At 37.6% G+C, this 26,815-nt stretch overlaps 1 protein-coding gene across 3 annotated transcripts; it reads left to right on the top strand.

Moving 5' to 3' along the window:
- Positions 1-110: 110 nt before the first annotated feature.
- Positions 111-26,215, top strand: RECQSIM (RECQ helicase SIM). 3 transcript variants are annotated; one of them, XM_010261353.3, is made up of 17 exons: positions 117-1,140; positions 1,900-2,477; positions 2,600-2,819; positions 2,914-3,024; positions 4,991-5,180; positions 5,442-5,775; positions 5,963-6,186; positions 6,692-6,748; positions 8,357-8,437; positions 9,097-9,160; positions 9,515-9,617; positions 9,754-9,837; positions 10,624-10,711; positions 16,624-16,737; positions 23,336-23,428; positions 24,250-24,751; positions 25,785-26,215. In XM_010261353.3, exons 2-16 carry the CDS (start codon positions 1,910-1,912, stop codon positions 24,550-24,552), a joined length of 2,634 nt encoding a protein of 877 aa, XP_010259655.1. In that variant the 5' UTR covers positions 117-1,140; positions 1,900-1,909; the 3' UTR covers positions 24,553-24,751; positions 25,785-26,215. The 3 variants fall into 3 exon arrangements, with proteins under 3 accessions (XP_088757156.1, XP_010259655.1, XP_010259656.1); XM_010261354.3 differs by having other exon boundaries at positions 120-1,140; positions 9,518-9,617; XM_088901030.1 differs by lacking the exons at positions 23,336-23,428; positions 24,250-24,751; positions 25,785-26,215 and adding an exon at positions 16,841-17,024 and having other exon boundaries at positions 111-1,140.
- Positions 26,216-26,815: the final 600 nt, after the last annotated feature.

The following is a 26,815-nucleotide window of genomic DNA, read 5'->3' as shown; positions in this document are numbered from 1 at the left end:
AGTAAAATGGGACTTCAAAATAATGACAAATAGTAATGTAAACTATTAAGTCATTTCATAGATGAGTACCCACTTAAACTGGTTCGACGCATTGAGTCAGCAAAGTTTGAAATCTCAACATATTTATATACATACATATATGCTTATATTGGGTAATGGCCCTTTGTTTTCAAGGCAAATGGATCAGTGATTACTGATTAGCAGACAGTACTCGGTAATTAGAACTTTTTTCTATGTGGGAGAAGTTTTCTGACATAGTTTCATGGCGTTCTGGGTTCCTCAGCTCATGTAATGTCAGAAGCAAGGTTCAAAATATTAATAGTCTGATATGCTGGTAGGGGCGTATCAGACTGTATCATGGCTCACATCTTTTTTTTTAATGTTTTTTTTTTTTTCAACCTGGTTCAGAGGGATCGGTTTAAGGCCCATTTATCCCCTGAACTGGGTTAGACCCCAAAACACCCCTTATAGGAACATATCGAAAAACCCATAATATGATACATGTCCACCGATACTGCCGTTGCATGGATGCCCTCCCAAACAGGCACTTTGTGTAGGCTTGATGGACTTATTGTGATTAAAATCCTTCTTATGTTTTGCTTTTCTTTACCTTTTAATTTGGGTTTTGTAATTCAATTTAAAAATGAAGCAAAAGATGTAATGTTATATATATTATATATACTATAGAAGATTGTGTTTATGTTCAGGTTGGGTTGGCCTGTTCTTGGCCCAGACAGCCCATTAGAGGCCTCAAATCGAGTTTAAGTCAAACCCAAGTTTTGATTCTTAAGCTCAGCTAAAGAATCCGAAAATCCAAGCCCAACTTTTTGCAAGGTTCCTGTTCTTGAGTCCTGAGTCTCGTGACTCCATTTGGTCCCGCCCAAGTTGCAAATTGCAATCGGTGCAAATTCGCTTCAAAGTTTCGCGCGTTTGAGAGGGGCCTTAAGAAGTATCGGTGAATCGTCACTCCCTTTATTATCTGGTCTGCGACATCGAGTCATCGATTGCTGTATCTCTTCCTCTTTTCGGTCACTGGAGATTGCTTCACTTCTGTTCCTGTTCAAATTTTTGTCTGCATTGGCCATTGGGGCGGAAACCTATTATCCGACGTCGCTTCGTCGACGTAGAATCGCTTCACGGGTGAGAGATCTTCATCAAACTCCCCTTATTTATCAAATTTAGGTTTCAACGACAATCTCTGTGTGTGTGTGTGTATGGTAGGATTCATTCAATTTCTGTAATGTTATTGCAGCTAATTGTTTTATTGGATCTCCTGTAACTGTCTTCAATTATTGTGAACTGTTATGGAATTGAGCAATTATTTTGATGCTTTTCTTGCAACCTGAATCAGTAGTTTGTCTTGTGGTTCTCTGGTTTTATAGGATCCATTTTTCCATCCGATGCCATGTAAAAGAATGAAGGAAAAAACGAAGAAATCCTAGAAAATGTGAAAAATACAAGATGCCTCTACCCAAATTATCAGTATTTATAGAGCCCGGGATGGGAATTTAGTCTATTTATTTAACTTTAACAGGATTTTTGGTATTTGAATGAACCATACTACATAGAATAATGGAATATTGGTTTTGTATCTCAACTTCATATGCACCTAAGACATTAACAAGAATCAAATCTAATTTTTAAGACAATAGTTCATTTCAATTTAGATGGTTCCTGCCACATGATATTCAACATGAAATGTGTTTTTTTTTTTTTTCTTTTTTTCCCTCTTTCTAACAAGAAGATATCAAATTTTAAGGTCCGCATTTTTAAACACCACGACTTATTGTAGCTATATGTAGCTAAAATGTGAGTTGGTCCTTTTTTGCAACCTCTGTTGAGATATATTCTTGGTTGACACATGATTTCTAAACCTCTCTACCATTATTTGGATGACAGATTCACTACCATGGATGGGAATGATGTATCTGCTGACCATGTGATTGCAGAACTGATTGAGATGGGATTTGACTTTTGTAAAGTTACAGAAGCTATAGAAGCAGTTGGTCCATCACTAGACAATGCTATTGAGTTCCTCTTGAATGATTCTTGCAGAAAGAAAACAGGTGTATCATGTGGTTCAAAAAGTTCTACCAGTTCAGGTGAAAGGGTTATTTCTACCTCAAAATCTCTGGGCCGGATGAAACAGTCTAGCATCATGGGGCATCTCCAATCATCAGGTAGAACCAAAAGAAGCAAGATCCATGGTGCATCCAATACATCCCATTCTGGCTCAAATATGGTTTCCAGGGTAGCAAAGCAGGAAACATCTCTTCCTAATGTTAAACCACTATCACCTCAATCATCCCTACATCATATTACACAAGACCAAGTGATAGGACCAGACTGGGAGCAGAAAGTCGATTACATATTAAACAAGTATTTTGGGTTATCATCATTGAAGAGTTTCCAAAAGGAAACCATAGAGGCTTGGTTATCTCACCAAGATTGTCTTGTTCTTGCTGCAACAGGATCTGGTATTTTTGTTTTCCTTACATCCTTGCTGCTTCACGTCTTGTGTCAAATTTAATCACAGGCTGCAGGCTTGTAGCTAGTTTACTAAATTATCTTCTAAATTACATATTTACATTTTATGCAGGAAAATCTCTTTGCTTCCAGATTCCTGCATTATTGACAGGAAAGGTTGTGGTTGTCATATCACCTTTGATAAGCTTGATGCATGATCAGTGCTTAAAGCTAGCTAAACATGGTGTATCAGCTTGCTTCCTTGGATCTGGACAAAGTGATGGTAGTGTGGAACACAAAGCAATGAATGGCATGTATAATGTAATCTATGTTTGCCCAGAAACAGTGTTAAGGTGGAAGATTCACACTATCTGTTTGTTGATGTGTGAATTTGATTTCCCAAAGTCTTTCAAAAAAAATATTGTTAATAATGCATTTGTTTTACAGGCTTATAGGACCACTTCAGGGGCTTGCAAAAAATCGTGGAATTGCACTATTTGCCATTGATGAAGTTCATTGTGTCTCCAAGTGGGGCCATGACTTCCGCCCTGACTACAGGTGTACTGCTAGTGTGTTCTAAAAATTACATATTATAATTTTGCAACCAAGTACTGCTAGTGTGTTATACATTATACACATTCAGGCACATGAGACCCATAGACATCGACTTCTTTGGACTATGGACGTCTTCCAAACTCTTGCAATGTATAGGTCATGTATGCCATTGGTGAACTGTATTTCTGGCATAGTTATCAAGTGAATGGACAATTCTAGGTAATAGTAGAGTGTAAGAAAACCTGAATTCTAGGTTAATTCCCTAATTTTGTATTTCATTTAGCAAGTTTGTAAATTGGAAAATGGTAATGCTCTTTACTAAATAACAATGAATTTCATATTACAGCCATGGTTTAAAGTATCGATACGATACGCCCCGTATCGGGCGTATCGTATCGTATCGTATCTTTTGAAAAAGATATGGTCCAAAACGCCTGTTTCCAGGTGTTTCGGACCCCCAACTTTTTTTAATAATAAAAAACATGTTTTAAGATTCCCAAAAAACCAAAATTTGAAAACAAAAAACTAAAAAAAAAAGGTGTTTCGGCCGTTTCTAAGTACCGATACGATACGGCCGATATGCGTATCGTATCGATACTTTGAACCTTAATTACAGCATGGTAAATTGTGGTAACAAAAAGACAATAGCATTTTGATCTGTTAATTTTTGTAAATGGTAGTCAGTCTCCAAACAGAATATAAAAAGAAGAGAAAGAGAAAGGAAGAGGAAAATAGAGAGAGAAAGAAAATTAGCCTCTCCCCCAGGTAGCCAGATCTTATTTATAGATTGAAATTAAATGCAAATGACTAATCTTCCCCTAATTTAATTGGGACAGATATAAGTATACGACTAAACAGGGACAGATTTGTAACTATACTTATAACATAAAATAGGACAAAAGGACGTAAATACACTTGTTTACACAATTACACACCTCTCAACAATTTCAAAATCTCAAACACAAAATTCTTCATCATCATCATCCATGCTTTACCCCAACTATATGGGATTGGCTACATGAGTCCTGTTTTTCCAATCCGTTCTATTTAAAACCATATCCATTCTTAAATTATTAGTTCTTAAATCATTTCTTACTACTACCCATGTCCTTGGTTTACCCCTAGCTCTTCTAGCCCCTTCCACTTGTAACAAATCACTTCTTCTAATTGGAGCTGTTGGTGGTCTTCTATGCACGTGACCAAACCATCTTAGCCTACTCTTTCTCATTTTATCACATATTGGAGCTACTCCTAGGCAACTCCAATCACTCCTAGAGAAATCGGATATCAGAAACTAATGGCAACTAAAGAAGGCTATTTTTTTTTGCTTTAATATTGCAAGATCTTGATGTGGAATATATTTTGCATGGGTATATATAGTTGCAAGTTTTATATTCTATTGTTGCTGTAATAGCCCCATGCCTTGATGTAAGAGATAACCTCACAAACACAAACACAAATGTTATAGAGGTTGCAAAAAGATAAAGACACCCTCCTTTCTTATCCTTGTCATTTTTTTCTTCTTCCTTATTTTGCCGTTTTGCTTCTGTCTTAAAAGTAAGACCTAAGATAAAACATATATAATATATAATATATGATAGGATATATAAAAAATACACATTAATTATGTGTCCAAAGTAATAAATATTGCAATAAGTCACCATCTTGTATTTTTTTGTGCCCTAAATGGGCACTTTTTGAATATAATTCATGGTCTAGGCACCCTGTGCCTTGTCACATAGGTAATGCCTTGACAATTATGATTTATAGTTTCTTTTTTTCCGGACTTTTGGCTTTATTTCTTTCTCATTGTACGTTTAAATGCTTTGCTTCCAAATTCCTAACATGTATAGGTCCTGTATGCCATTGGAATCTTTCTGGTTTAATTTGATTTTCCTTAATACGTCTGCTTTTAGTTTTTAGGTCAAGGGATGTGTTTTGTTTCATCCTTTATCTCTGCTTGTTTCAGGCGATTGTCTATATTGAGAGAAAATTTCAGAGCCTGCAATTTGGATTTTTTGAAGTTTGATATTCCGTTGATGGCTTTGACTGCTACCGCCACAATTCGTGTTCGAGAAGACATTCTTGAGTCATTATGCATGGCTAAAGAAACAAAGACTATCCTCACATCATTCTTCCGACCAAATCTTCGGTTTTCAGTGAGTTGTGCATCTTAATTTTGAGTATGATATGAGTGTGCATGGCTTTGTATATGCCCCATGATAACTTTTTGTCTATTACCCACAGTCGTGGACACACATCTTTCTCCATAAATCTCAAAGAAACTCTCATATGCCTAATTGGCTACAGTATTGTTTCTAAATACCATTTTAATTTGCTTTCATCATGGCTTCCACTTGATGTATCCCTTAGTTCTTTTAATGTACATCAATGTTCATTCTCTTTTCTGTTGCTTACAGGTAAAGCATAGCAGAACATCTTCTATAGCATCTTATGAGATGGACTTCTCTGAATTGATAGATATTTATACCAAAAAGAGAATTGATGGTGGTAAGGAAGATTGTGTTATCTCATGCGAGTCAGATGATGACTCTGACAATTGCAGCATGTCTGATGCAAATGAAGGATCTCTGAGCGATTTTGAGGATCTCGAACAGGATTATTTGGATGGAAATGATGCTGAAGCAAGTTCTCAAATTGGGAATTATCCAGCTTCTTCAATGGAAGACCAACTTTCGGTTGAATATTTGGAAGATGATCTAGATAACTTTCGCTGTGTGGATGATTTGGATGGTATTTTCCTTCACCATTTACTTGCTAATTTCTCTCCTACTTTTAGCATTGTATGTGTTGGCTGTGGATATGTTTCTCCTACTGTTCAATAATGATATCTATTCATCAAATAAAGATCAAGGGTTTGACTATGAGTCTCCAAAACTCTTGTGCTAATACATCAATTCCACGATTCCCCATTTTGTAGTTGCCTGTGGTGAGTTCTATGGGGATTCTCCTGAGAACAGAGATATTTGTTCTTCATTAGAGACACTCAGTCCCCCAATCAAGCTGGAAGAAAGCCTGAGACATTTACAAGGGCCTTCAGATCATGGACCGACTATTATATATGTCCCCACTAGAAAGGAAACGCTAAGATTAGCAAAATATCTATGCAAATTTGGTGTAAAGGCTGCTGCTTACAATGCAAAGGTATGTTTGTGCCTTTTTCCTTAACCTTCTTCCATATCTCAGATATCCTTCAATTCTCTCTCTCTCTCTCTCTCCATATTTTCTTATGAGACCACAAGCAAACAATTTATAGTGTTAGTCAATTTCTTTAATCGTAGATATTAGGTGCATGACCCTTGAAGGTGCAGAAACACCAAAGAACATGGAAATTTGGTGGCTGCAGAAATAAATATAGACAACCATCATCCACACTCTTTTCAGCTTTGCAGGGTGTTTCATCAAGCACTAAACAATCAACTGGAATGGCATTTGATTGTTTTACCTTTCTTGCAATCTTACTTTGCCTTTGAATATGCTCTTAAATTTTTGTCAAGGTTATATACAAATTCAGTCACTTAGGTATATATTTTGAGTTGGTGCTTATTAAAAAAAAGGATATTATCTTTATTACTGCATAAGTTGCTTGTTGCCATCAAAATGTTATTTGTATTTTGGCTGAACAATTAATCTATATGCCTTTTTCCAGTTGCCCAAGTCACATCTAAGGCGTGTTCACAAAGATTTTCATCAAAATGCTTTGGAGGTATGGAGAAACTATATGATGGAAAATAGTTCTTAGATTAATTTTGGTCAAGTCGAACCATGTATAACTTTTGAATGGTAAGCTGATTGATTTCTCACTAGGTGCTCAAACCTATAGTTTGAATCTCTTCATATATTAGCAATTTGATAGTTGAGTCTTAGTCATGATATGGTGTAAATGAACATTCTGTTTATGTAGAGAAACTGCTTCTCTCTATTTTTTTTTTAATGTTTGTCCTCTTTAATAGGGTTTAGTATTACTATTATGTATCTATGCTACTAACAAGAGAGACCTTCCTATTTTCCTGGTTTTTTTTGTAGAATTCTTGGGGCTTGACATGTTTTTGCCATTTCTTGTTATATTATCTCCTTCACTCCAATAGAATGGGAAAACATAATTTTTTAAGAAAGATATTTGACATTTTTTTTCTTTTTTCTTAAATTTTCTTCCTTGGCCCCATTTAGTCGGTGCTGAGTTCTCTTTAAAATCAGGAAAATTTTGACTTTAAGATGATAGGTATCCAGTTTAAGCTCATTGTTAAAAAGATAGGGCAATAGGACCATACTACCATTAGATAACTACTTTAAGTTAATTACTTATCTCGGGTACATGCTACATGGAATCTCAATTCAACATGGTGTTCTTGTGATTGAATAATGCACTCTAATGATGATTATAATCCCAGCAAGGAAAGTTGCAATGAGAACTATCTTTTTCTTTTTTTCTTTATGGTAGTTAAAGTTGTATTGTTTTAATGGCACAAAGCATGCAAAGGACAACTTCCCTAAGCCATTTTCTCAATATGCTGTATTGGGAACCCTGGGAACTCAGATAATATTGGTGAAGTACTTAGAAATAACCAAAGATACATTATCTTGCTATATTCTGGTCCAATATGTTAAATGGATTTTACTTGGGCATAGCTGCTAGCTCTACTGCATGTCTGCATAGGCTGAGATTAGGATGCTCTCATGTCTATAGTAATATAGAAATAGAATGGATTCTTAGGTGGTTGATTGGTTGGAGGCAAAATAACTTTCTTGGACCTTGAAAGTATGTGTACACTAATGTTTTAAAAAGTGGGAGGTGCGATATGAAGTGCAAGGTGTAGTTCATAATGCAAGAGGCATAAGCCTCCTGTGCACAAGGAGGTGTAAAGCTCGTCAAGAGGAGGAAGTTCTTCTTCTTTCTGTCATGGGGAATGCATGATTTGTACACCTCATGCAAAAGGTGTTTGAGGTGTATGCCTCAGAAGCATCCATTCCTCCAGCATATGCATCAGGGTATTTTGTGCGTGCCTGTGCACACCTCAAATGCCTTTTAAAACATTTTATCAGACATATTTATACACACTGCAACATTGTGTTGAAGAGTAAACATGGTTATAAGACAAATGAACTAAGGGAATAGCCATTACGACAGCTCAAGTGGATGTGACTTTTGTCGACCAAATTTTTGTGGATTTTCAAATGGAATGACCTAACATTGTTATAATGGGTTGTGAATACTTTTCATTCTCACCTTTCTTTCTTCCATTTGAAAATATAACTCATAAGAAATAAATGAAACTGTGTCATAAAGTGCACTGTTGTTTTCTCTGATCTCCAGGTTATAGTTGCAACAATTGCTTTTGGGATGGGGATTGACAAGTCAAATGTCCGGAGAATTATCCATTATGGTTGGCCACAGGTCTATTTTTTGGATCCGATATCTCTGCACTATTCTTGTATGAATTCAGCCTCTCCCAACTTGATTTATTCTTAAAATCAGTGCTGTAAGACTCGGACCAGACAAAAAACCGAAATGCTTGCCAGGTTGTGGGTCAAACAGTTTGACTGCAGGTTATATAATCAATATACATCATATTTTTTTGTAAATTATAACACATGTAGTTGTGTTGGATTACTGGTAATAAGATAATTACCTAACTAATAGGTCATGAGTTCATATCATACCATTGGCATTTTAAGTTTCTGAGCATTTACTGACCCCGGTGTGTCATTAAAACCCAACTGGTTGTCAGTGGTTATGCTGGGGTTTAATTGGTACTGCTGGTTTTCCAAAAATTTGAAAACCAGGGTTTAAAAAAACCAGAATAACTTTTGGTTCCCAGGTCTAATGGTTTGACCAATCTGTCCAGTCTGAGTCTTACATGGTTGCTTGAAATAGTTAACTTTCTGCTTCAATAACAAGTTTTTTCAATCAACAAATCATTGTGTATTTTTGGAGTGTGTGAGAGTCTTTTTGTGGTTAACCGACAAGCTTTCATTCTTTATTCTCTTAATTTTTCCATACAAAATATTTATATATGTTGCAGCATCTTTTGATTTTGTTAAATCAAATGGCAGAGTTTGGAAGCATATTACCAAGAAGCAGGTCGAGCTGGAAGGGATGGGAAATTAGCAGATTGCAGTGAGTTACATTTTTTAATGGCAATTGTTGCTTTCTCTTTGAATATGGTTATATAATATTTTCAGTTAATCTTCTTGGAATATAGTAACAAACTGTCTTGATCTGGCAATCATTGACAAATTAGCATATTGTCAGTTCTTAGCAGTATGACAACTGCTGCATAATGAGGCAAGAATCAAAACAAAGTGAGAAATTGATTTTGCAGTTAAACTTCCTCTTCTAAAACCATCGCAAATTGTACCTTTGAATAACAGTTCTTGGATTATCTTTCATGCACAAAATCTATGTCGGAATTCTCTTTCTAACAGTCATTGTCTTAATTGTTAATATTTATAATTTTTATGTTTTGTCAAGCAGTTCTTTATGCAAACCTAGCCAGAATACCAACACTTTTGCCAAGTCAACGAAGTGAAGAGCAGACAAAACAAGCATATAAAATGTTATCTGATTGCTTCAGGTTTGTGTTAAATACTTCTGCTAGGACTTTATCTTGTTCCATGTCCACAAGTAACCACCCCCCCCCCCAAAAAAAAAAATAATAATAATAACAATAATTAATAATAAAAAAATCTCACAACCTTTCTCATTTGCAGATATGGAATGGCTACTGCATGTTGTCGAGCAAAGACTTTGGTGGAGTACTTTGGAGAGAAATTTAGTTATGAGAAGTGTCTCTTGTATGTTATGCCCCCTCCCTTAATTTAGAGTTTCTCTATATCTCTTGAGATAAGATTGTTTTGTTCGATGGAAAGGGTTCCTCAATGGATGAAAAACTTATATGGCTGTCAAGAAGAGATAATAAGGGAATTCCACAACTGATATAATGGCAGATTTATAAATTTTTCTGTTAGCAAGTTTTAAAAGAAAACTCCATATTCATATTTAAATTTCAATGCCAATCTAATTAAATACTGTCCTTGATTATCTTCAATAATTTCTCATATGAAGAACTTTTTTCCAATGATTTGCTCAGTAAATAACTCTTATTTCGCACCAGAGTGAAAGGGAGCAGATTCTGTAGGATACACCCAATACAAGCATGCCAGAGCAAGAAGTCATGCCCTGATATGATCTAGGGAAGACTAAGATTTACCTTTATATGTAAAACCATGTTTTTACTTTATTGTTAAGCTTCGCTGCAGGATCAGAGGATCTGCCAAATGGAAATGCCAAGCATGCTTGAATTTGTTGTTCTCTCTTTCTAATACTATTTCCATGTATCTTTTTCTAATGTCTTTGCATATTTCTCATAATACCCTGTTCTCTGAGGACCCCAGATAGCTGGGATCAACATTGGTTAATGACCTTTTTATTCTGTTTGTGTTCTCTCCAAACATGAAATATCCAAGTGTTCATAATTGTACAAATGCTCAGGAAGATGATGCTAATCTTTGTCTCCACTGTTCATACTCATGTATGTCTACAATTGCAATCTCTTCTTTTTGAAAATTTCCCATATGCAGGTGTGATGTCTGTGTTGGTAGGCCTCCAGAAATGCAGAATCTGTGGGAAGAGGCACATATTTTCATGCAGGTTCTTTCTGCTTTGTATGTAAGTATTATTAGCATGTGAATCGTTTATTAGCATTTGGTTATTTGCTCATATTCACTTACAATAGCTCTTGAGTCGTTTCTGACCTGTTAAAATTAAAAAAATTTATAAGATTGTATCTTCTCCAGGAAAATGGGCAAGCTAGTGCCCAGTGTTAATACTGCCCATCTTACTCCCTTCAACCTGTGGGTGTAGGAGATGAAAAGGAGCAGAACAAATCTTGATATCTGCCATTCTTCATGCATTTATTAGGCTATTAACAGTTTGTATCTGTGATAGAACAAGAATTGGAAGAAATTGATGTCTTTCTATTGAGAAAGTAGTACATATATATACAGCCTTGTAGATACTAAAAAGGAAGAAAATCATACAGCCTTGCAGATACAAAAAAGGAAGAAAATCATACAACCCTGTAGATACTAAAATAGGAAGAAAATCAAAGAAAGAATAATTCCTATAATCAAGTTATTCCTAATTGGGCTAATACTACATATTTACAGCCTATAATTTCGTAACACTCCCCCTCAAGATGGAGCATAGATGTCAATCATGCCCAACTTGTTACAAATATAAGAAATCCGAGCTCCATTAAGAGCTTTTGTAAAGATATCTCCTAACTGCTCTCCAGTCTTCACATATGCTGTAGAGATCAAGTTTTGTTGAATTTTCTCACGAACGAAATGACAGTCTATCTCAATATGTTTAGTTCGTTCATGAAAAACTGGATTCGAAGCAATATGAATCGCAGCTTGATTATCGCACCATAGCTTCGTTGGAACTGAGACTTTAAGACTGACCTCAGTTAAGAGTTGAGAAACCCACATAACCTCACACAAAGCTTGTGCCATTGCTCTATACTCAGATTCTGCACTAGATCGCGACACCACATTTTGCTTCTTACTCTTCCACGAAACCAGATTACCACCAACGAAAACACAATAGCCAGTAGTGGACCTTCGATCTTGGAACTTGCCTAGTTCGCATCAGAAAAACACTCGATGTTACTGTGACCATGATTCCGATACAGTATCCCCCGTCCAGGAGCTCCTTTCAAGTAACACAAGATTTGTTCTAAGGTTGCCCAATGATGCACTATAGGAGAGGACATAAATTGACTTACAATACTAACTGAGTAAGCAATGTCTGGACGAGTCACTGTGAGATAGTTCAACTTTCCAACTAATCTTCTATATCGTTTAGGATCATCAAAAGCATCTCCATCCTTTGTGAGTTGCTGGTTAGGAAGCATTGGAGTATTGCATGGTTTGACTCCCAGTTTCCCAGTTTCTGATAACAGGTCCAAAACATACTTCCTCTAAGACAGAAAATGCCTCTTTCACTCCTTGCCACCTCAATCCCCAAGAAGTATTTTAGGTGCCCCAAATCTTTAGTATTGAACTGGCTCTGCAAGAAGGATTTCAAGGATGAGATTCCCTTCGTGTCACTCCCAGTGGTAACAATATCGTCTACATATACAACAAGTATAATGATGCCAAATGTGGACTGCTTATAGAAAGCAGTATGGTCAGATTTGCACTTCCTCATCCCAAATCTCTCTACTGCCTGAATGAATTTTCCAAACCAAGCTCGAGGACTCTGTTTTAGTCCATACAGCGATTTTCGAAGACGACAAACTTTCCCAGACTCCCCCTGAGCAACAAACTCAGGTGGTTGCTCCATATAAACCTCCTCCTGAAGAACTCCATGCAGGAAAGCATTTTTAATATCAAGCTGGTAAAGTGGCCAATCATATGTAGCTGCCAAAGAAATAAATAATCGAACTGAAGTCAATTTTGCCACAGGGGAGAAAGTATCAGAATAGTCCACTCCATATGTCTATGCATAGCCTTTGGCCACCAGGCGAGCCTTTAGGCGAGCCACTGATCCATCAGAATTAAATTTGACTACAAAGACCCACTTGCATCCAACCACTTTCTTACCAACAAGTAAATCGACCAGATCCCAAGTACCATTCTCAGTCAAGGCATTCATTTCCTCAAGCATGGCATCACGCCACCCAAGATGGGATAAAGCCTGGTGAACAGTTTTGGGAATCCCTACAAAATCAAGAGAGGCAACAAACAAACAAGTAGAGGACAAACGATCATAGGTAACATAAGAGGAAATTAGATAAGTACACTGACATTTACCTTTCCGAAGAGCAATAGGTAGATCAATATCATAGGGCATTGGATCCGATGACGAAGAAGAGACCGGTGCCGGACTTGTCACAGGAGGATTAGGTCGTCGAGAATAGACTTGAGTAATAGGTAGTTTTGGTTGAGAAGGTGGTGATGGGGTATTGGAACAACACTAGCGTCTGGACCGGTGACATGATACACTAGTAGATCATCATGTTGTGGACACGGGTGTAGATGGAGCAGTAAAGAAAGGAAGATGTTCATGGAATGTAACATCAGCTGACACAAGATTCAAGAGAGTAGAAAAACACCTGTACCCCTTTTGGAGACGAGAGTATCCCAGGAAGACACATTTTAATGACTTGGGGTCCAATTTGGAAACCTACGGACGAACATCACGAACAAAACAAGAACATCCAAAGATACGAGGTTCAACAGGAAACACAGATTTATTAGGAAACTGAATCTTATAAGGGATCTGATCATTTAGAACAGTGGAAGGCATGCGATTAATCAAAAAACAGGTTGTAGAAACAGCATCAGCCCAAAACTGTTTAGGAACATGTGTTTGAAATAAAAGAGCCCTGGAAGTTTCAAGAAGATGTCTATTTTTTCTCTCAGCCACTTCATTTTGAGATGGAGTATCAACACAAGATGATTGATGGAGAATTCCATTTTGAGCCATGTAAGTCTGGAAGGAATCAGAGAAATATTCTTTGGCATTATCACTTCGCAATGTTTGTACAAACACATCAAACTGGGTTTTTATTTCAGCACAAAATGTTTTAAAATGTAAAAGCAACTCAGAACGAGATTTCATTAAATAAAGCCAAGTCATACGAGAAAAATCGTCCACAAAGGTAACAAAATATCGAAATCCAGTCTTAGACATAATAGGACAAGGTCCCCAAACATCTGAATGTACTAATTCAAAAGCATGACTAGCCCTTTTATTAACTCGAGAAACAGACGATAGACGATGTTTTGCAAACTAAAAAGACTCACAATCTAAAGAAGATACATCATGAAACTGAGGAGATAACTTCTTTAACAAAGGTAAAGATGGATGCCCCAATCGACAATGAGCTTCAAAAGGAGATAAAGTACTGGAATAGGCAATGGTCTGAGGTTCCTGGGTATCCAAAATGTACAGACCTCCTGATTTTCGTCCTTTACCAATAATCCTCTTCGTCATAAGATCCTGAAACAGACAATGATCAGGAAAGAATGAGATACAACAGTTAAGAGTACGAGTGAGTTTGCTAATAGATACCAAATTAAAAGAAAATTTTGGTAAACTCAATACGGATGACAAAGAAAGTGTTGGTGTGGGATTGATGGTGCCAGAACCAAGGACAGAAGAAATAGAACCATTTGCTAAGGTGACTGAAGAAGGAAAAGTGTGTGATTGGAAAGTGGAAAAGAGACTAGGATTACCTGTCATATGATCTGTTGCACCAGAATCAATGACCCACTGAGAGGAAGAAGAAAGAAGACATGTATTGGTTTTACCTGACTCAGCAAGGGCAGTGATGGACTGAGAGGAGTTCTTTAATGCCTCTTGATACTGGGTAAATTTTGCATACTCATCTGCAGAAATTGTAATGGTCTGATTTGACGATGGATGGGGAGCATCACTCGTAGTTACAACATGAGCTGACTGAGACCCAGAAGACTTCTGGTTTTTCTTTGGCAATTTCTGGCAAGTCCTTTTAGTGTGTCCTGGTTCATGACAATAGTAGCAAACTACTCCCCTTGTGGCCTGAGTTCCAGCATTCCAACCACTATTACTGCCACCTCTGTTACTATTCTGAGAATGAGACTGGCCAGTTGATCCATTCTGACTGACAAGTGCACTAGGTTGTTGTACAGGTGAGGTATGGGAACCAGTATCTGTACGAAGGACCCTAGTAAAGACCTCTTTTAAAGAGGTAATCTCAGGATTAGACAGAATCTGTGACTTAGCACCATCAAATTGAGGATTAAGGCCAGCCAGAAAACTCATAATAGCCATCTGTTCGCGTTGAGTCTGCTGAATTTTGATATCAGTACTGAAAGGTAACAAGGCGTTCAATTCCTCATAAGTGCGTTTGAAATTCATGAAATAGGTCTGAAGAGACTGGATCCTGTTGTTCAGCCCGATAAAATGTCTTGCAAACATAAAAAATATGGGAAATATTCCATTAGTTCTTTTACAAACTCACAGTGAGAGACATGACCGACGTACTCATTCTCAATAGAATTGCGGATTTGCAAAAACAATTGAGCGTCAATCCTTAGCCATTCAGTGCGGGTCTCATTAGTAGGAGGGTCCTTAGTCAGATGGTTGTCCTTAGAGATACTCTGTAAATACAAACGAACAGTCTTACTCTAGTCTAAATAATTAATTCCGTTTAGTTTTTGTTCAGTGATCTTAGACAGAATGGGGATAACACTAGGCATAGCCAAGTTTTTTTGTTCAACAGCCATCATAAGCACAGGAAAATAAACTCTTAACAACCAGCAAAGCTAATAAAACACACTTAAACAGAATCGGCAACAAATGCAACACCCAAACAACAAGAAACCACAACTGGCAGCACCGAAATATCAACTGTATAAAAAGAACAGAGAAGAAAGATTTTCCTGATGGGTAAACAAACACCACAGGAGTAACACCGAGGCTGTTGTGCTACTCTCCGACCTGTTGCAGACTTGAAACCCCTCTCCCAATCGAAGTGAAGAAGAGATGGGTGATGGTGGGTAGGTCGATCTGGGATTCCGCTTCCACTGGTAGGGGCGGTGAGATGCAGATGCCACTCGGAATGGGTGACCTAGAGATCGCAGCTGCTGCTCACTGGGGCAGTAGAGGGAAGAAAACCAGAAATTAGTTTCAGACTGGAATTGGTGTCTCCAGCTCTGATACCATGTGATAGAACAAGAATTGGAAGAAATTGATTTCTTTCTATTGAGAAAGTAGTACATATATATACAGCCTTGTAGATACTAAAAAGGAAGAAAATCATACAGCCTTGCAGATACAAAAAAGGAAGAAAATCATACAGCCTTGTAGATACTAAAATAGGAAGAAAATCAAAGAAAGAATAATTCCTATAATCAAGCTATTCCTAATTGGGCTAATACTACATATTTACAGCCTATAATTTCGTAACAGTATCATTAGAGGGCCTATATTTTTAATGGACCGGGTCCAGTATAGATCTGAAATGCATCTGGGTTGATCTGGATTCCACCATAAATGTGGTTTCCTTTAGAATCTGACTGGGACCCAAATTTATGAATGGGTCAGATATTGACCCACTCTGACAAGAGGTCTTTTGCAACTGTTTACAACCCCTGCTATGGCTAGATTCCAGCCTACTTGTTTTGCTTCCATGTGCATCCTGGCCAAGGTTCTAAATGTTTGGTTCTTAGGTGGGTTTTAACTAGGGGATATTGCTTAGTGAACTGGTAATATCTTAGGCTGAAAAGTGTGAGAACTGATAATTTGGATTTGAAGCTTTTCCTAAAATGGATGCCTGTCATGCAAGTTAAAACTACTTTTTGTACAAGGAACCCTAACTTTTTGAGTAAATAAGTAAAGGTCAAATTAGCAAGAGAGCATTTGACTTTCTTTGCATAAAATACAAAGTCTTGCAAACAGTGAAACAACCCTTAGATGCTTGTTTTGTAGTATCATATGCCCATATTGCAGATAGAAAAGAGCATTATTCTTTTTTTTTTTGGTCTTGTATTATATTTTCTGAACAAGAAGCATCTTTGGAATTTCAGGAGCCAATGAATCACAGGTATAGCTCTTTTGATGATCCAATATGTAGTGAATTTAGAGGGAGACTCATTGAGAGACCAGACTTCAGGATGGTGGTCTGCAAAATAAGGGAACAGGTAGTTCTTGAATTTACTTTCAGTTTGCTCTATTATATTTTCATATCTCTTTGCATAAACTTGGAGGCAAGTATCATAAGCACAAGGGCCTTTCTGTCTGCAGTTTGTTTTGCTGTCATATTTCTTGCTTTTGGGCAAACTAGCCTCATGAACATATCTTCCCAATCCTCAATAAATAAACACGTCAGAAATCACCCTGGTCAATAATTCCCAACAGATGAACTGCTATTGGAACACTGGCGTGCAGATGCTTGCCCCACTGCATGGTCATGAACAGCCCTTATCCTAACTATATGGGGTCGGCTACATGAATCCTGCCTCGCCATTCTATTCTGGTGTGTAAATTTAACTTGCTGACAAAACGACTATACAGTGTTCTTAAAGCTCCTAATTACAGCATTGCTTCTGACTACATTATGGAAGACTTTTCATATTCAATGGTTAGAGTCAGAGATCAGGTGATTTGGGGGATGTGTATTGACCAAGGACAGGCCAAATAGGAATGTAAATGGTATCTATTTATTCCAATTCGAATTCAAATTTGATCCAGTTAAGGGTGATCCAAATTTGATCAATTTATAATTAGATTGAATATGGATCTACCCCTATTCAATCAAATATAATCTGATTCAATTTGATTTCAATGTATATGCTTATATGTTTTGTTCATGATCTACAATATCAAAGTCATTTTATTAATTATGTATGATACTTTGTTAGTTTTTAGTTTAATTTATTAATTCTATTCAATATCCAATTACAACCTGAAATTCTGAATTGATACAAATTCAAATATAAATGAACCAAACTTGGTTCTACCTGATATAAGTGAAAGAAAAGAATCAGTAGAATGATATTATTTGTACGCTGTGACGCTTATAAACATGGTTGTAAATTCAGTTAGATGTTAAGTCATCTCTTATAAGCTTGCTAAGGAACCGGATTAACAAATTATTGCTTTAGAAGAAAAATAGTCTTTTGAGAATAAAGGACTGTTTAGAATAGATGCAGAAATCAAAATAAAACAACAAAAATCATTCTTTTAAGGAAGAGAAGATGAAGAAGAAGATGGCGGCAATAAGGGTTCAGAGTAAGAGAGTTTTGAACCTTCATCTCTACTCTTACACCCCTAACACAATTTTATTAAGTTAAACTTTGATAATTTACAAAGAGGCCCTTAGTTGGGCAAGAAATTAAAAGAACATAACATAGAAAGAATAGGCCCAGAATAAGGCCCATTACAGCAAAGAACATAAAAGATAAAAAAGGATAAACAGCCTATGGGTCATTCGGCCCATCTTCTCTACACTCCCCCTCAAGCTGAGCATAGATGTCAATCATGCCAAGCTTGCCAGTATCATGCTGAAGTTTAGCCTTGGGAATGCCCTTGGTGAGGAAATATGCTAACTATCCTTCAGAGGTGATGAAAGGTAGACATACTTCACCAGAAGCCACTTTTTCTCGAATGAAGTGTCTGTCAACTTCAATATGCTTAGTTCTGTCATGTTGTATTGGGTTGTGAGCAATGTTGATGGCAGCCCGATTATCACAATATAACATCATTGGCTTATCATGCTCAATCCTCAGTTCCTCCATCAATGATTTTAACCACAATAGTTCAGAAACTCCATGTGTCATGGCTCTGTATTCTACTTCTGCTGAAGATCGAGCAACAACAGATTGTTTCTTGCTTCTCCAAGAGACAATATTACCTGCCACCAAGCTGTAGTACCCAAAAGTAGATCTTCTGTCATCAATGTTTCCAGCCCAGTCAGCACCTGTATAGGCTTCAAGTTTCATATGGCCATGCTTGGCAAACATTATTCCCTTTCCAGGGGAGCCCTTCAAATAACACAGGATTCGCTCTGTTGCTACCATATGAGTATCCCGGGGAGCATGCATGAATTGGCTGATGCAACTGACAGCATATGCAATGTCTGGCCGAGTCATGCATAGATAAAGAAGTTTTCCAAGGAGTCTCTGGAAGATTCTTTTGTCTTCTAACAATATTCCATCTGAAGCAGAGAGTTTATGACTCATATCAATAGGAGCAGCAACTAGTCTAGCACCCATCTTCCCTGTTTCAGAGAGCAAATCAAGAGCATACTTCCTCTGAGAGATAAGAATCTCATCCTTGGATCTAGCAACTTCTATGCCAAGGAAGTATCTCAATTCCCCCAAATCTTTGATCTCAAACTCTGTATGAAGAAAAGATTTGAGATCATTAATTTTTGAAACATCATTACCAGTCACAACAATATCATCAACATACACAATCAGGTAAACTGCCAAAAATCCTCTCCTCTTCACAAAGAGAGTATGATCAGATTGTGTCTGTACATAGCCAAAGTTAACAAGGGCAGCCCTAAACCTCTCAAACCATGCTCTAGGGGACTGTTTTAGTCCATAAAGAGATCTCTTCAGCTTGCATACCTTTCCTTTCATATTTGTTTCATACATCCCTGGAGGAAGAGACATAAACCTCCTCGTGTAATTCTCCATTCAGAAATGCATTCTTTACATCCAGTTGATAAAGTGGTCAGTCTGAGTGGGCAGCCAAAGATAGAAGAACTCTCACAGAAGTCATCTTGGCAACAGGGACAAAGGTCTCCAGATAATCAATCCCATATGCTTGTGTATAACCTTTTGCAACTAGCCTAGCCTTGTACCTCTCAATGGTACCATCAGTATGATATTTGATAGTAAAGACCCACTTACAGTCAACTGGATCATTCCCTTCAGGCAAATCAATCACTTCCCAAGTGTCATTTTTGAGTAGGGCATCAATTTCGGATCTCATAGCATCCCTCCATTCTGGAATATTAAGAGCTTCTGACACAGACCTGGGAATTGGGTTAGAGGCAACAGAAGAAAGGTAGGCAAAATATGAAGGAGAAAGCATACTATAAGAAAGGTGTTTGGAAATGCAATGTGTAGTACACTTCATTTTTCCTTTCCTAATAGCAATGGGGATATCAAGGTCTGGAAAGGATGGTTCCAAAGGGGCTTAAACAGTACTTGTTGTCTCATCTGTAACTGGAAGTGCACGAGGCTCATGTGTTGTAGGGGAAACAACCTGCTCATTTCTGAATCTTTGCCTTTGATACATCCTGGGATTAAAAAGAGGACGAGGAGGTAAAGGGGAAGGAACACTGGGACAGGAAAAGTGGAATGATTGATCCTCCCTTGATTCATTTGAAGGAGGAAGAGATTAAGTAAAAGACTCAACTGAAACATGAAGAGGAAGAGCAAAGGCCTGTGACAAATCCTTCCCCTTTGGACAATGTCCCTCCATAGTGGAACCATAAAAGGAAGAAAGCTCATCAAAAGTGACATCCATTGTAACATATCGAGTACCAATCTTTGGATCAAAGCAACAGTAGCCCTTCTATGTGGGGGAATAACCAAGGAAGATACACTTGTGGGCTTTTGGCTCAAATTTATGTCTTTGGACACTAGGGATATGTACATAACAGGTGCAGCCAAAGACACGAAGAGGAATAGAAAAAAGCTTATTGTCCGGATGGAGACTGAAAGGAGACTTAAACCCCAAAACCCTGGATGGCATACGGTTTGAGGTAGGTAGCAGTGAGAACAACATCACCCCAAAACTTTGTAGGAACATGTGAGGCAAACATGATACTTCTTGCAACTTCAACAATATGTCTATTTTTTCTTTCAACAACTCCATTCTGTTCTGGGGTTCTAACACAGGAGTTTTGATTAATAGCCCCTAAGTCAGTGAGATAGCAGGACAAGTTCTCAAAATATTCTTTTGCATTGTCAGATCTAAAAATTTTAATCCCGGTATCAAACTGGGTTAGGACAAATTCATGGAATTGCCTCACAAGTTTGGGAACTTCATCACGGGATTTCATCAGGAATATCCAAGTAAACCGAGAAAATTCATCAATGAACAAGATAAAATATTTGTAGCCACCCATAGAGGGTAAGTGGTAAGGCCCCCACACATCAGAATGCACAATATTAAAAGGAGAAGAAGATCTTTTATTACTCAAGGGATAACTGTTTCTACAATGCTTTGACAGCTCACAAGACTCACAATGAAGACTGGACAAACTAATTCCCTTAAACAGTTTAGGGAATAAATGACTCAATGCAGAAAAAGAAAGATGACCCAAACGAAAATGCCATAACATGACTCGACTGATAGACTCTGTAGATATAGACCCAAAAGCAGTTTTTCCAGGTTGTTCAGAGCACTGCCCCGAAGTATCAAGCAGGTATATTCCATTCGCCTCACGGCCACTCCCAATCACCTTCTGAGACTCCAGATCCTGAAAAATACAGTAGGAAGGGAAGAAGGTTACATAACAATTTATTGGCTTAGTTAGACTACTTACAGATAACAAGTTTGTATTTAGTCTAGGTACATGAAGAGCAGAAAGAAGGATCAAGGAATCTGTAGCCTTGATGGTTCCCTTGCCGGAGATAGAGGCAAGAGAACCATCGGCTAGGGTGATTTTGTCATGTCCAGGAAGTAAATCATATGAAACAAACAAGGTAGAAAGGTTGGTCATATGATCAGAAGCACCTGAATCAATAATCCAAGGAATCCTATGATTACCTGAAATGGTTGCATGATTGGCAAAAGCCTGTATACCTGAATGAGCAAATGCAAAAGATGTTGAATTTTCTGAAGGGTTGGAAGAAGAAGTCACACCCTCTAGGTGACTGATCATCCTCCCAAATTTCTCATATTCTGCTTTCATGGCTGCTAACTGCGCACTAGTTGTCATCTCTTCAGTTTGGTACTTGTCACTATCTGGACCAGCAGCAACATTAGCACTCTCTGCCCTTTTATTATCATGCTTCTTCTGAAACCGAAGAGGTAGAAGCTCAGGATGTAATTTCCAGCACTTGTCTTTAGTGTGTTTTGGCCTTTTACAATACTCACAGACAACCTCTTTCTTCCCTGAGCCACTTGGAGTCCTTGCAACCCCTTTGGGTTTCACTCCCATATTAGCAAAGTGATCATTTAGACCAGCCCCTTGAACCTGGACAATCTTTCTGCTCTCTTCACTACTTACCAAGGCATCAGCTTGTGACAGTGAGATACTATCCTTGGATAAAATATTTTGTTTTGTAATATCATACTCTGGGTTTAGTCCAGTTAAGAACTCAAACACCCTGTTTCTCTCAACCAGTTTTCTGTAGGTCTCTGCATCAAATCTATCAAATCTATTTCTTGCCACAAAGACTTCAGTGTTGAGAAGTATACAGCTAAAGGTTTCTCCCCCTGTCTTATATTCTTCACATCACTTCTCAACTTGTAAGCTCTAGCTACATTTAATTTTTGGGAATAAGTTTCAGCAACACTATCCCAGATTTCCTTTGCTGAGTTCATCCACAAATAGTGCTGACTAATCTGTGGCTGCATTGAGTTCACAAGCCACCCAATAATAGTATAATTTTCTTGCATCCACTTCTCATAAGATGGATCATCTTCTGAGGGAGCCTTTTTACTCCCGGAGATAAAACCCCACTTTCCTCTACTATAGATATGAATCTTTATCGATTGTGACCATGCCAGATAATTAGTTCCATCCAGCTTGACTGTGGTCACAGTCAATAAAGAGTCAACAGAGGCTCCTAGAACCTGCCCGGATTCAGCAACATTCTTGTTTTCAATCTCTGAGGAGTTCATCTCTTTAAACACTTCAAAAAAAAAATTCAATCAACTTCAAAAGACACTGAATGAAGATGGAACAAGGACTGTGTTAAGCCTACCTCAATGCAGCAGTACCACAAATCTGAGTCACACCCGGAAGCTGAGAGAAACAGAAACAGAAGCCGCACCTTGTAGACTACACGGAACACTAACCAACTTGGTTCGGTCTTCAAGAAAGAAAATCAGAAAACCTCCAAACACTGAGCACCCAGTCCAAACACCCTACGGAGCTCGCAAACAGATTTCTCTAGGAAACTAGGGTTTCGGGCAGTACACTAGAATCAACCAAGGAGGCGACACAGTCAGTCCTCTTCTCTCCAGAAACCACTAACAACTGGGCAGAACCGAGTCCTTTAACAGTCTGTACGGTTCAGTTCTCCATACACACTGTGTATGGGAAAAAATGTGAAAAAGAGGGAAAAATGAACCTGCTCTGATACCAAGAAGAAAAACAGTCTTTTGAGAATAAAGGACTGTTTAGAACAGATGCAGAAATCAAAATAAAACAACAGAAATCATTCTTTTAAGGAAGAGAAGATGAAGAAGAAGATGGCGGCAATAAGGGTTTAGAGTAAGAGAGTTTCGAACCTTCATCTCTACTCTTACACCCCTAACACAATTTTATTAAGTTAAACTTTGATAATTTACAAAGAGGCCCTTAGTTGGGCAAGAAATTAAAAGAGCATAACATAGAAAGAATAGGCCCAGAATAAGGCCCATTATAGCAAAGAACATAAAAGATAAAGAAGGATAAACAGCCTATGGGCCATTCGGCCCATCTTCTCTACAGCTTTCAAGTTTCTTGTCATAATTGCCTGTAAAAAAAATCAGATTATTTGATTTCTTCATTATTCATACCAAAAAAAAAATAAAAAACATAGTTCTTACTGATGCGTTTTTGGACAGTACCACAAATTTGCAGCAAGTGATCGACTGTGGTGGCAAGGTCTTGCTCGCATATTAGAAGATAGGGGCTATATAAAAGAAGGAGATGGCATGGTTTGCACTTAAAACCACATTAATATTTTCTCTTTTATTTTGATGCATAGTTACTATTGATATCATTTTCCATAGATGTTTTCATAGCACAGAGGAAGTAACGATTAAAATGTAGTACGAGGAATATATGGTTTCTGCATGAAGTGCAAATGCATGAATTGTTTTCGTAGTGATTATATATTTGCATTCCAGATGCTCTTAGTAGTCGTAATTTATTTATTTAATTTTATTTTTTGTTGATTCAGTAGTTATCAATTATGAAAATACAAAATTGTTCTGTTATGTTATTAATTTTCAGGTTACCATGTATTTGTAGGCATACATGCTCAGTCATGTTTCAGCTATGAATAGCTCATGATGACAAGTTGATTTTATTGCAGGAAGTGTTTTACACGCATCTAGGAAGAATGATTTTTTCAAGAAAGTGAAGCGTTTGTTTTCCCTTATTTCATTCTGTTTTCCCTGGTTCGAAGCATACTTCCTCTTATAGTTTGACCTAATGCCCACAAATAAAATAAAAGATGATTAGTTTTGGATATGCATATAACTCAACTAAGGGCCCCAAATATGTGGGGTTCGTTACATTAATCCTGCTCTGCCATTCCACTTGGACATGCATGATTTTCAGATTATTGAGCCGTACTCCTTTTTTAACTCTTCTCTGGTATTAGTAAGTGTTTTTCAAAGAAACCCTTGCATTCTTCATAAGAAATGCGTGGTTGTGCATATGTAAGCATCCATATCTGTATGTGATTTCTATGTTTTTACAAGCAGCTGTAGTCACTCTGTTCTGATTGTTTGAAATGAAATTCTTTCTGCAGACACGGGTTTGTATAAAATTCCCAGAGCCAACAAAGTTGGGACTTGGGTTTCTGCAGTCAGACACAGAGCAAACTTTCTATGTTTACCCTGAAGCAGATATGCTGCTCTCAGCGAGAAAATGCAAATCTAATTGCTCTTTCTCAGACTGGAGAAGGGGCTGGGCTGATCCTGAGATCCGTCGCAAGCGCTTAGAAAAGTGGAAAAATAGAAGGAAGACACGAAAGAGAAAAGCAGGCCATCGTCAAGATCTTAGAACAGTTAGAGGAAGATTAGCAGCAAAATTATTGAAGCCTAAACATTAAGCCAAGGCCCACCTAGGAAAGGGCATGGCTCCAGGAATCTTAATCCATGCACGTCAAAATCTAGTGCGGTGACTGGTGAGAACGTAGGCAAACTTTGCAACCGCAGCCATGTAAGCAACCAAGAAGCTTTCCCTCCGCTTTCCTCAAATTCTATGTTGGAGCACTGATATTGGGAAATAAGCAAGTATCGGCCTATCAGGTATCTATTTATTATTTTCTCCACCTGTTAATCGTTCAGATGTCAAGGACAACTATGCATTGGAATGCTTGGGTTGCTCAAGGAAAGAAATGTGAGAGGCTTTAAGTTCACCTGAAACATCAAGGCTCCCCAAACGCAACCCAAGTTAAATCGGACTGATATTTTTCAAACCATACCCTCATCCGACCTTCAACCCAATCTAACACCTAACCTTTTTTATTCCCCGGGTTGTTTCACATTGAATTCAGGCAAAATTGAGCATGGATTAGCTGAACTTGATATGGCCGTTCTCTGGGTTGTGTAACCAATAATAAGTAGCAATGGCGGGGCACCCCAAGGCACTCTGCCCTGTCCCCAGCAACAGGCAGGTTCATGGTGGAGCATTCATTATCCATCGGGTATAAGGAACCCCTGAATTTTCTCCACCTTGATCAATCACTTAAAAATAATATAATTTATGGATATTTTACAAATAGAATTATGGAAATTTAAGAGTATTTTAGAAATTGAATTATAACAATTTGGGGGTCCTTTAGAAAAGGAATTATGGGACTTTAGGATTTTAAGAATTTGAAGAAAAGTTAGAGATATTATAAAAATTAATATTAAATCTAGGGGTATTTTACTAATATATCACTGGATTTTGAGAATTATATACAAACCCTATTTCCAAATCGGGGTAAAAATATTTTTCTCATTCCCATTTAAGATTGGGAAAAAACTGACCATTATTCGGGATTGGCCCCAGTTTTAACATCCTACGTCAGCCAACATGTGAAGAGAGGTTGAGAATGGTACACTTGATGCGGGTGTTATTTTTAGCTATACATCCCCTAACACATCAGTTTCAGCTAATGGGGAGTCCGGACCGATAAAATTAGCCAAAGTCGTCGTTTTAAATTTTCAAGCAATTAGTATCTTTGAATTGGGTTACTCAAGTACCAGGAACTCAGGGAGGGGACCTCGTTCAAGTTTGACATGCTGATTCATGTTCCCGACAAGAATAAGAGAACTGACTCTGCTTTTTTGATAGGGATGGGCAAACACTGGATCAGAAGTCAGAACGGGTGAGCCAAATCACTCCATATAACCTGAACTCAGTCGTACCAACCGGAATGCAGCTGAAGACAGGTTTGACACCGAGGCGAGGCGAGGCGCTGTGATTTGGGACTTGAGAAACTACTTGTAAGTCGCAACACTTGCAGGGCTTCACTATTCTATTGAAGTTATTAAAGAGGTCCGTGCAATGTACGGGCGGGTGTTAAAATATGCCCAAATGTTACATTCAGTTCCTCAATTTAATTAGTTGCGGGTGAGCTTCAAATTAATGGCCCTGTATTTAATTTTTTGTTTTTAAAAATTCAAAAAAATCACAAATTTATAAAGGAGATGCCAAGCAATATGAGGAGTTTGACTTGAGTAACTCTATTTTATAAATAGTATAATACCGTATTTAATTTCTTATTTTTAAAAATTCAAAAACAATTTTACAGGGATGTGATTTGGAAGCAATACGAGGATAATGCTTTTGAAAACCAGATCGGACTGGATGGTTGGACCATTGACTTGGGAACTGGTCATGGGTTCAGGTCTAATTTTGGACCTTAAAACTGTGGCTCAGGCTCGAACCGGATAATCAGACCATTTGACTGGGAACCGGCGGTTAAAATGATTCTGTTTTGGTCTGATTTTCAAAACCATGATGAATCTTATCACTTGTGTGGACAATTGCACTTTAGAAACATTATCTTAGTCATCATTGCCGTCATTGTCGCTGTCCAAGCCTTGCCCTCAGTATCAGTTACATAAATCCTATTTCGCAAATCTGTTCTATTTAAAGCTATATTCACTATTAAATTAGTAGTGATTAAATCATTTATTATTTTTTTTACCCACGTCCTTTTTTGTCTGTCCTTAACCCATTTAGTACTTGTAAATTATAACAAATCACTTTTTAAGTTTTAACCGATGTTGATTTTTTATTTTTTGTGCATGTTTTCAAAACATATTAATTTATTTTCTCTCATTTTATCATCTATAGAGATTTATTTGCTTCGCTCTGGA

This window comes from Nelumbo nucifera, chromosome 3, assembly GCF_055504915.1.
Source record: "Nelumbo nucifera cultivar China Antique chromosome 3, China Antique-T2T, whole genome shotgun sequence".
In the NCBI taxonomy this organism is placed as follows: domain Eukaryota; kingdom Viridiplantae; phylum Streptophyta; class Magnoliopsida; order Proteales; family Nelumbonaceae; genus Nelumbo; species Nelumbo nucifera.
The sequence above is the reverse complement of the archived record's forward strand: the minus strand, read 5'-3'. Positions and strand labels throughout refer to the sequence as shown.